We start from the raw sequence: 12430 nt of genomic DNA, 5'->3' as shown, positions 1-12430 counted from the left end.
TTTACACGTGTTAATAAAAGGAGACATGAACATGCTATGAGAAATTCTCAATCCAAGTCCAAAGTTCTTTTGAAGTGCATGACTTATACGATTTCAGAGGATTTGTTAGTTCCCTCCGACTGTCTTCCTTGGTAGACGCCAAGACCAATGATGTACTCCGATTCTAGTTCCCTCATTTTATTACATTTTTTTTTACTCATTAATTTTCAATCAGATGCAAAACTATGAGCCTTTAGCAAGTCTTAACAAGTCAAGAAACCTCATTTTCACTTTCCGGTAGGAAGTGGTTCAGATCCCAAGTTAAGCTGTAGATCCACTTCTAGTATTACATTGCTGCTGAAAGAGATAACAAATTCAATCTAATCAACTCCCGTTTTCACTTGAAATTCCTTACTCAGATTCAAAATAGTCAGAAAGACTACTACTCACTCAATACGTGATTTCACTTTCTTCAGTCGTTTAAAACTGAAAAGATGTTAGACTTTTCTCTTACCTTATACATACAGACTTCTTTTAAAGTTTTATATGTGGCTTTGCTGTTATTTAAAAAAATGACCAACATGAATTCCATTTTGTGATTTATGCTTATCTCACTACTTTAGAGCCTTCATTGTTCCTATATATGTTTTTAAAAACAAAACTAACTTAACTTTAGTGCGCTAGAAATATCAACTGTTGTAAAATGTAAGTCAGTATATAAGTTCAAGTTCCACTTTTAGGAATAAGTTTGTGATACGTGTAGTAGAGACAATATGGAATAATTCTAGAAATTACTGCTTTAGCATTGCTTCTAATTTTTTTTTTTTTTTTTTTTTTTTTTTATAACTTTTATGTAGATGCATCTGCTGTGCCTGATACCAAAGATTCGAAAGGAAAGAAGAGTAAGTCTGCAATAGGAGGACCACCAAAATTGTAAATATACAGTATTATTAATTCGTAATAGCCAGTAGAATAAATTCTGTTCAAAATAAGCTTAACCTCTTAATGGTCGATTTATGTTCCAAAACTTGTTTAAGTTGAGATTTGTATATGTCATTCATAGACGTACATTTGACCATATCTGAAGTAGAACATAAGCACTACCCAGGAAAGCAAATTTTAAGCATGTTCCATTAATGGAGCATTGGCCCTTTACAGTATATTTTGCATTAAGCTTTTGAAAACTATCCTCAGAATCGCCACACCTATTTTATTTATTTATTTATAGCTGCGCGATAATTTTCCAAACCTAATGATAATTCCTAGAGATACATGATAAATGTATTTGTTTGAATTCTAACACATTATGCAGTTTATTTGTTTATATAGACCTTCACTGCATTTGCAAAGTAAATAAATTTTACTTAATTGTACTAGATTGAAACATTACGATAGATTGATTGTTTTGTCAATGTGAACTGGAAATCCATAATAGAAAACAACAAAGCGCAAAACAAACTTCTTTTGCATACATTACTATCTTTCTACAATGTTTTCCCATAATACAAAGGAAATCAGTCTTGATGTGATATCTTTCCTTACATTTCAAAATTTAGTCATATTCCGCTTGCGAAAAGCGCTTCGTCCTTGCTTTTCTGACATTAAGAAATTGTTATCAGACAATTTTAACACTTTTCAGAAGTGTACTCTTGATTCTGTTATCGACAAATTTCTGAGCTTCTGAGAAAACATATATAGCCACCTTGTGGAAATCAAAGTGCATCATCTTATTGTTGTGTCATTCTCAATGGAGTAAACACTTGTCACTACTGCGGTGCTTTGGACATTTGCGAACAAGTTCCACCATAATCTTTTTACTTCTCAGTTTAGATGTAAATGTGCCAAGGAGTCGATCTAAAAATAAATAAATAAACAAAAATGAAAAACCTACCCATATATTCAGTGTACTTCTTTGGGACAACATGTTTTGTCCTCATTTTGGCTATAGGTGTTTTTGAGTGAAAATTACTTTTCTGTTTATTTCTAGGTGATTCACTACTTCCTGTATACCCTTGAGTTTCATTAAGAGTGAATGATTGAAAGATTTCAATAACATTTTCATCGATATTCTCAATTACAAAAACACACAGTCACCTACATACAGTACATTTACTGGAATTTCTCCTAATAATACCCATCCTTACAGGTAAGTTCCCTTCTTCATCTGTAAGATTCCCTTCTTCAGAGACGACGAGCAGCTGACAAGGGAAGTTCGGGAGAAAGCACTCGCCTGCAGAGAATCTAAGCATGATATATGAAGGACCAATTCATGCTGATTACAGCAAGCTAGTAATATTTCTGTACTGTGGAGAATTGTTCGAGAGATTCAACTTGGAAGTTTATATTTAAAAAAAATGAGTATATGCGCATTTAAACGCGTTAAGTGCAACATTATTAGCAACGAATATTGATATATGAATTAAAATCTATCAGAGGTAACCGAAAAAGAACTGTTTTGCAATAACTAATGGGTTTGTTAGTTAAAATTAGTCATAATACTGTTCACAATAATGATAGGTTAAGAAATGAAAATTGATCACTATTGTTCTCTGTTTTATGAAGAAATGACGCAAGCGAAAGACTTCCTTGCACCATGAACATTTTATATGTGCAATTGCGTTGCATCCGACAAGGAAACAGTTTGCATAACCAAAGCGAAAACCAAATTCGACAGGTGTTCCAAAAGGTATATAATTTTTTTGGTAACCTACCTTGTGGAACGCAAACTGAAATAATCCAATGTATCGCGGTGATCGGAACTGATTCATTAGCATGGACACAAACTTTATTTGATTGTTTCGTTGGTACATCATAATGTCCGGATGAAGAAGTTTCATACTATATGCAAATCTCCTGTCATATCTTTGGTCAGAATCCAAACACATCAAATGGCTGTATAAATCGTGTGCAGTTCTTTGATTTACTCTCAGCTCTTTGTCATCCGCCATCCAACTTGCAATGGACAATTTGTCTGTGAATGGACCCCAGTGATCAAGCAATAGCAAGTTCAAAGCATCAGGCTTCACCATGGGAGAGTTTAAATGCGCATATATTCATTTTTCCATATAAAATTCCAAGTTGAATCTATCAAACAGTTTTCAACCGTCCAAGAATTTTATTAGCTTGTTGTAATCAGCATGGATTGGTCCTTCAAATAGCATGCTTAGTTTCTCTGCAGGCGAATGCTTTCTCCCAAACTTTCCTTGTGATATCTCGACGTCCAGAAATGTTTTCAAATAACTAACCGTCTCTCCCTTTCTCCCCTTAAAACGGGAATTTTCACAGAAACGTTGAGACATGGGTTCCGTTTATTTCTAATGAAAAGTTTATGTACTAAGTTTAATCTTTCTAACTTGATGGGCTCGTGAGATACTACGAGCTGATGGGCCCGTAAATTTTTCGCATAAATCATTATCTCCGAGCTGCCCCATAGGATAAGTATCTTAATAAATTTAATATTATTTGACTCTTTAGGTGGCTAAGCTTAACAATCATGCCAAGTGTGATTTCAATTGGTCCAGTAGTGATGCTACTAGACAGAAACTCATATTCACTTTTATATAATTGATAAAGAACATTGTTTCAGAGAAATTAACGACATATTCAAGTAAATATCTAAGTAACGTACAAGTAGCTATAATTACTTTTTCCTTGTTTACGTGTTATCCCTATTTCTAATTTTCGATATATTTCTTCATTTTGGTTCCACAATCTTTACATCACATGAGCTTAAATCGTAGCCGAATAGACTAGAATCTGCTTTCTACTGAGGGCAAAGACCCTTCCATTTACTTAATCAAAAGAAATTGCATCAAAAGGTTTATCAATTTATGCACTCAACATTCTGGTAATAATAATAGTATACCGCTATAATAGCCCAAATAAAGCAAATGATTCATGTAACTCTCGAAAGAATTCTTGAAAATACTTTCTGCTTTCATTTTGTTATTTTCCCTTTGTCCAGAAATTATGTAGGATGACAGTAAATAGAACTAAATAAATAAATAAATAAAAACACTTAACTATCGTTCTTACCAGATCTTGTAGTTTTAATTAATTAATTTATTTATATACGAAGGTATAGAATGACTTACAGAATATTGATATATATGAATATTGATATATGAATTAAAATCTATCAGAGGTAACCGAAAAAGAACTGTTTTGCAATAACTAATGGGTTTGTTAGTTAAAATTAGTCATAATACTGTTCACAATAATGATAGGTTAAGAAATGAAAATTGATCACTATTGTTCTCTATTTTATGAAGAAATGACGCAAGCGAAAGACTTCCTTGCACCATGAACATTTTATATGTGCAATTGCGTTGCATCCGACAAGGAAACAGTTTGCATAACCAAAGCGAAAACCAAATTCGACAGGTGTTCCAAAAGGTATATAATTGCCAAAACGAGGACAAATGAGGACAAATTTCTACTTGGTTAACTCCTTATATAAACATTAACTTTCGACACAAGAATGATAAGTTGGATCTTTTACTTCCAAGTTAGCTTCTAAAACATTATGAAAAATATATTGAAATCTATGAAAAATAATTAAAGAACAGAGTGTCATTCTGTCTTTGAATATTAATATTTTTCAGTACATCTTATTCTTTTTTACAATATCTTGTTTCAGTACAATTGGCAAATATATCTGTGCTCGTGAAATATCTGAAATTGGATTGATCATACAGCTGAGTTTAGAAAATGCTGACAAATCAAGATATTTCGGAAAATGTATACGGACGGAAATGTTTATTTTTAAAATGCGGACATACCCGCATAAATGCTGGAATGTTATAACCCTATATATATATATATATATATATATATATATATATATATATATATATATATATATATATATATATATATATATATATATATGTTTATTGTATGCTACAAGCCTCTAGAATGCAAAGAATCGTAGGATCTGCTGTAGGTTTGTAATTGATTTAGTATGTTTATTCAAAGGTCGATTTACTTTAGGCATAAAATCCAAAGATCACAGGTTTCGTATGAAATGTAGAGAGAAGTAACTAACCAAAGGAAAAATGTGGATATGAATGTTTCTTTCAGTAGCCTCACTTTATAGACTATGTGTACATACGTACATTATTAGGCTGCAGCACCTAATAATTTTTATGTATTATTATTATTATTATTATTATTATTATTATTATTATTATTATTATTATTATTATTATTATTATAAAGGCTCCAGCCATACTTGGCACGTATTAAAAAGTTCCTAGTTTACAATTCTGAAACAATGTTTAGTTTGGTAGTTTAGGCACGAAATTGTAAATTACTTGTAAATATTCATGCTTTTAACTAAAATAAATAAATGGAGCAAGAATAAGACATGGACAAGTCTTATTTATAATACTGTTTCCGGTTATACAATTTCTTGATCAGAACGTACCAAACAGAGAATGATATATTTCTACATATATATACGTATTAAAATTATATTATATATATATGTAGGCAGATAGATATACCAATTATGTAAAAAAATAGAGAATGGTCCTTTGAGTTAACCGAACCACCGAAATAATCGTAAAATTATTAAAATAATCTTAAAATACGATTACATTTTTAAAATTGATATGTTTATTATCAATTTCTTACAATAAACTGATTTTTACTCTAGTTTAACCAGTAATTTTCAAGTTATGCGATGTTTTTACTTTATACTCTAGTGAATCTCATATATTTTTTCCCAGTAACGCACTTTAATTATCAAAAAGAATTGTTTCAACAACATAATCGATGATTGTTTTCATTTTTAATTATAGAGTTCTTATTTACAATTTCTGGAAAACATTAGAGGATGTAAAAGAACGAAGAGATGGCATGGAAGAGGTATTTGGAAATTTAGCCTTTGTCAAATGTATTCCTCCATTAAGACAAAGCGAATTATCTCCGCAGAATATTAAGGAATTAATGTATGATAATTTATCATTTATAATGTACCGCCTCTCTGATATAGTAAGACAGTACAGCCACTTCACGAAAAACATGAAGGTGATCAAGGTGAGTTATCTTTTTATAAGGAAACTTAATATTTGGTGTTAGTACTAAATAAATAAATAAATAAATAGCTGGTATGGTTCACTTCCCTACCAGTATAAGTAGGATCATCAACAAAGTAAGTACACAAAGTTGGAAACATTATTTTAAGATGGGGACACTATCAACTATCCATACATAAAATAATTAAAAATCAATTACTTTCTAAAACTTTATAGTATTGTTTCAGTTTACTTTGAAATATACAGAATATAAATAGAGTTAAAAAACCAAAAACTTGCCTTCTGACTCAACAGCCTTCAGAAAGCCAGGGCCTACCTCTTGGCTTGTGGCACACATATCTTTGAGGTGATGTGTGATTAGCACGTCTGCTCCCTTCGTCTTTAATGCTGACTTTCTAGACAGAGTTTGCTACTTCTTTCTTTCAGATGGCTTCCCAATTGTCCTTGTAACGCGGGTGAATACCGCAATGCTAACACTATGTGTTAAGTACGAATGGCCACCCATCTTTCCTCTGACCAGATCCAGCACTGTTTGATTTCGCTGATCTCACGAGAAGTGGTATTCCAGTGCGGCCGGGCGTTAGTATAGATAGATAGATATAGACAGTTATGAAAATAATGAGAACATCTTAAGAAAATACAACTTATCTAATTAATACAGTGTTGGAATACCTTGAACTTGCAGTACAGCTTGCATTCGTCATGAATTCGAGGCATATATCTTGTGAGGCGTTTCAGAGGAATAATGTAACATTTGTCATGTAATGCAGCATTCGGATGTGTCAACGATGATAAAGGAGGAAATCTGAGTCTAAAACTAACAACATATGTTCAATAATATTTAAGTTGGGGAATTAAATGATGAATTTAGTCCTGATATTTCTCAAAACGCTTCTGAACAGTTCTGGCTGTGTATTGGTATATTGCCATCTTGGATGATTGTATGGTTGTTAAGAAGCAACATCTGTACCACATTATGCACCTAACCCCCTAAAGTCCATATAATCACTTGCAATAATTTGTTCTTTGAGGTTAATAATGAGACCAAAAACATGCCGTGAAATTTGCTGTGCACACTAGTCCAGACCAGCCGCCATGCTCAACGGTAGAAAGTACACAGTCTGAATCACTTGCATTTTTGAGTGTTCGCCATGCGTAAACTCGTTCTGTTGCTGTAAATGAGAAAGAGATCCTCCAATCATCGATAGTCCGTATTTTATATTCACATTACCAAAACGTTTCGTACTGTCACATCACGTTGGCGGCAATGATCAGAAATCACAACCCGACCGTGGATGTTCATATTATGTAGCTCTCTTTGGACTGTGGTTACAGTAATCATCGTTCCAGATGCTGATTTAGGTTTGTAATTAGTTTTATTGTGTTAGCTCTATACTTTTTTTGTGTGACAATCATGTTCAATGTTTGACAATCCCTCTCACTTGGAGCTCTTTCTGCTGATCTAGTAACTAGAGTACACGCCATTGGTGCTCATGGTCCTGGGTTCGATTGCCGCTGGGAGAATTAGAAGCATTAAGATGGTTCAGATTCCATCTTTAACTTTAGGCATACGTTTCATATTGCCTCAGCGTTAAAAAGAGATGCTTAACTTGAATTAACAAACTTCCTACCCCCAGATTAACTTTTGCCATTCCTCTTCCTTGAATATGGCTTGTCATTAGTTTTGTATCTTGCCATTATCTGGTCATTATTGCTCTCAATATACCTAATACATTGTCAGTGTTTGGTACACTTACACCAATTAACCGACTACCTGTTTTTAAAAAAATCGGAGAAGATTCTCCGTTTGCACCACCTACATTTGACCTATTTCGCACCAAAAAAAAAAAAAAAAAAACTTGACGTAACAGCTCATTTCAAGGCCTGAGCCGCTCCAACGTCATCTGTCAACGTCCGGCTGAACTACGTCTAGTCTAGCGACGAGCACGTGGTCAATGCACTTACCGGCTTATCGGGAGCTTTCTAGACCTACTATTTCGTACCACCCTCGCGTATTATTGACTATCATCCAACACAACAGTAACACAAAACTGTTAGAGTATGCGAATTATTCATATTGCTATCTCAGAAGGATTACGTTTTACATTACATGGGTGTTAATTATTTTATAACTATACATGCACATGTAGTCAAAGCTGCTGCACCGGTTCCTCTGAGATCACCGAACTCAAGTGAAATAGAGTCTCACCATTATTTGAAATAGTGGCTCTTGAGGAAATTCAAATGGTGTTGGGAGTGTGAAGTTCACCCAGTGTTGTGAGAAATATTAGGAGGCTCTTTAATTGACTGATAGAAGTGGGAATTTCTGGCCATGAAAACCAACAACACCACCAATAGTACTAGGAATATACTGACTATATATCTCGTAACTTAAAATCATTGTCGGCCGGCCTAAGATCTTTGAAGATTGGCCAGGGAAGTCAATTTTAGTTTATATTTGTACTCCAAACCTCTGTAATTTTCAATTATCATCCTTTAAAATTTCTGCAATTTCTCGTTTCCAGTTTTCAACTATCATCCTTTTCACATTCTTATATGCTATAACAAATATTAGTTGTCCATCATTAAGTACAAATCTAACCTTGAATAAATTAGTAGAAGTATTAGTTCAAGGAAAGAAAGGAGTGAAAATTTTGCACAAATAGTAAATATTATACCTTGTGATTGAATGTAAGCAAAAGGTTAAACATTGTTTCAAAGTCAAACATTAAAACTATGATTAAAATATTCATAAAGTATTGTTACATTTCATAGTCTTTTAGGATTAAGTTACAATGAAAATGTAATTATAACTATCTATATATTTTAAATAATTGTACTATGTATCTAGTTTCAAGAAAAGCAATAGGAAATAAGTGGGAATATATATATATATATATATATATATATATATATATATATATATATATATATATGGGAGAAATATCAGTTCGGTGAATAAGGGTAGAACTATCCAATAAATTAGATAATGATTTAACTCAAGTTCCGAAATACATTAAAGAAAGCGAAATTTATAATTGGATACTGAGAAGTTCAAATACGGGTAAATTAGGTTCATTATAATGTTTCAAGTAAAGTATGTATTTGAGGTATTTGAAGTATAAAGTACATTATATATATATATATTAGAAAATATAATTGGGAAATAGAGTATCTCAAACTATGCATGTATTAGACTGCAAAGGAAATAATAGGGTATGATGGACACAACAGCACTCAAAAGCTATGGAGAAATGTGGAGACGAAATTGCACGGAAGAAGGAAGAAAAGAAGGTATTTAGCGAATTATAAGACGGAAACCTGCAAAAAAAGAAAAGAAAAAGAAAGAAAGAAAAAAGAAAAAACGATAGATAGAAGTGATATGTCATAGAGGAATTAGAAAAAGTAGAATACGAACAAATATACTGTATACTAAGGCAAAATCAATGGAAGTACAGTAATTAAAAATATCTATAGCAAAGGAAACTATGCCTATGTTGGTTTACCATGGAAATAATTAATACTTTAAAAGAGAAAGAAAAACGAAAAATGCATTCAGATTATAGTTTAACCTCCTCGTGGATTTGTACAGTGTACTGTACATCGAACTTAGGTATGCTTTAGGGACACTTATTGATTTAGTTGAGATAAAATTATAATTATTCGTCTTAACATTTATTTTGGACCCTTAAAGTACTTTATAATGAAAATTTTAAAAATACATACATCTACATATATTGTTCAAGATGTACACTATAATGTACATTTTCCCTGTAGCATTTGTACATAGTACACATAAAATGACCAACTTCGTTTTCATTGTCAAAACAAATAGTTGCAAACTATGTATAGTATACAGTACATTTTCCTTCAATGAGTGTAAAAAGAAAAGGTAAATTTGTCACGCAGGAGGTTAAACAATTTTAATGAATCGCGTATAATATTAAAAAGTATTATGGATCGTATGTTTCCAAGCTGAAAATATGACAAATACTAATTCGAAAAGCTTTGTATTTATCACCAACAAAAAAGAAAATAAATTAGCAACTAGTCATATGATCTATCAAAAACAATCTCTAGATACAAACAATTTAATTGCCAATGATTTTGTTGAATTCTTTAAAAGTGTATATTCTCAATATCCTGCTAATTATAATATACCTGATTCGGTTAATTTGGAGGTGTTCCAATGCTTGAATATAAATTTTGTTACTGAAGAGTACTATGTAAAAGCAATAGAAAGTTGAAACCATCAAAACCCTCGCGGCCTGATTCAATACCTGTTTATATATTCAAAGGTTATGGCGAGGTATTGATGAAACCATTGTTTTATATCTATAATCTAATATTAAAATCACAAATCTTTCCTGAAGCTTGGAAGATTAGCAAGATCCGGCCAATTCACAAAACTGTAATCCATCTGAAGTTGAAAACTATAGATCGATATCATTAATTTTTGCCCCGTATAAAATATTTGAACACATTATGCTAAAATATATAACTATGTGAAATCTTATATAGCTATATATCAGCGTGGATTTTATTCGAGAAGATCAACAGTGACTAACTTAATTAATTTTACTCAGTGCCTCTCTGATTCACTTGATAGCAAGAATAATGTAGATGCCATCTATACAGATTTCGCTACAGCATTTGATAAATTAAATTATAACACATTGCTTTAAAAATTGTCAGGATTTGGTTTATCACACAGTCTTTTAATATTCATTTCATCGTACTTAAAAGGTCGTAAACAATTTGTGTCATTTAACCAAGTCAGTTCCCAATTGTACGAAGTTAATTCTGGCAAATCTCAGGAATCGAATCTCGGACCTCTGTTCTTTTTCTTGTTTATTAATGAGTTGCCGGCAGTAATAAAACACTCTAAATGTTTAATGTTTCCTGACGATATGAAGTTGTATAAGGAAATAAAGTCCCGCAATGATGTTTTACAATTGCAGGAGGATTTGGATTAGTGTTATAGGTGGAGCATTTTAAATAAATACCCTTTAATGTGAGGAAGTGCTTAGTTATAACTTTTTCTAAGAAAAACATAATCCACTTCGTTTTGAGTATACGCTGAACGAAAAAGCTACACAAAGAGTTAAAGAAGTAAATTACCTGGGAATAAGGTTAGACAATAAATTGTGCTTTAATAAACACATTTTATTAATAGTTAATGAAGGATACAAATTATTGGGATTTTTCAGCAGAAATACTAAGGAATTTACAAATATGCAAGCACTAAAGATTTTATTCAATAATCTTATTCGTAGTAAATTGGAATATGCATCTATAATTTGGAGACCTTTTCATAAGTATATCAATGGAAAAATTGAAAGAATACAAAATAAATTTTTGAGATACTAATACTATAAAACATTTAAAAGATCACCGTACAAAGAAAATGTATCGTATTCAACTTTGCTGACAAAATTTTACTTCACATCTTCATGTAATAGAAGGCAATTTATAGAACTTGTTTTCCTCTAGAAGTCTGTAAATGGAATACGAGATAATCAAGAGTTTCTCAAATTGTTATATTTTGATACCAACAAGAAATTTCTACAAATGAGACCTCCGTTTTGCTGTAAAAAATCACATTCAGAAGCTCATTCAAATTCTCCTGTAATTAGATTATATAAAAGATATAATAATGTTACAAAAATGAATGCGGATGCAGGTGTTGCGATACACTTTTCCAGATATTTGAACACAGTAAAAAAACAATGAAATTTGGTCGAGTCTAATGATATAAGTAGAATATTGAATCTGTGATCCTTGTATAGGTAATGATATTGTTTTATAATGAAATGTCCTAGTAGAGAATTTCTGATTGTTTCAAGGGAAATAAACAATATGATAGCTGTATTGTATTTAGGTTTTAAATTTATATGAATTTTTGCCTTTACTGTTCCAGATTCGCTAGTTTGTTATTGATTTAATTTAGTATTAGTATAGCTTAACACGTTCTCTGTTCTTCTTAGAAATATTCTATGGATATGTAAGTGTATGTGTATGCGTGTGTATATATATATATGTGTGTATATATATACGTATGTAGGTATGACGTATATATATATATATGCATTATATATATATATATATATATATATATATATATATATATATATATATATATATATATATATATGTGTGTGTGTGTGTGTGTGTGTGTGTGTGTGTATGTGTATGTATGTATGTATGTGAATATGTTACTTTTACTGTCTTGGATTATGTAATCCTTTGTTAATGGAGATAATTTGAAATGAAAATATTTAATTTTCTCTTTTTCTTTTTTCTAATTGTAGTTTTTATTTATTTTTGTATTGTTTGAATCTAGGTATTTTGTTCTATTTATGAAATCTTTATACTTTATTGTATGCAAGCATAATGTAATTGGGGCTTAA

At 31.5% G+C, this 12430-nt stretch overlaps 1 protein-coding gene across 2 annotated transcripts in view; it reads left to right on the top strand.

Moving 5' to 3' along the window:
* Positions 1 to 12430, top strand: part of LOC145686220 (uncharacterized) — a 125573-nt gene that overhangs the window by 38042 nt on the left and 75101 nt on the right. For both annotated transcript variants that reach the window (XM_081759283.1, XM_081759282.1), the window contains exons 7-8: positions 837 to 912; positions 5784 to 6021. In XM_081759283.1, coding sequence (XP_081615409.1) covers positions 837 to 912; positions 5784 to 6021 — 314 coding nt within the window. The remainder of the gene's footprint in view (positions 1 to 836; positions 913 to 5783; positions 6022 to 12430) is intronic.

This window comes from Thermobia domestica, chromosome 5, assembly GCF_964235325.1.
Source record: "Thermobia domestica chromosome 5, izTheDome1.hap1.1, whole genome shotgun sequence".
Taxonomy (NCBI): Eukaryota; Metazoa; Arthropoda; class Insecta; order Zygentoma; family Lepismatidae; genus Thermobia; species Thermobia domestica.
This window is presented reverse-complemented; position numbering and strand designations above follow the sequence as displayed.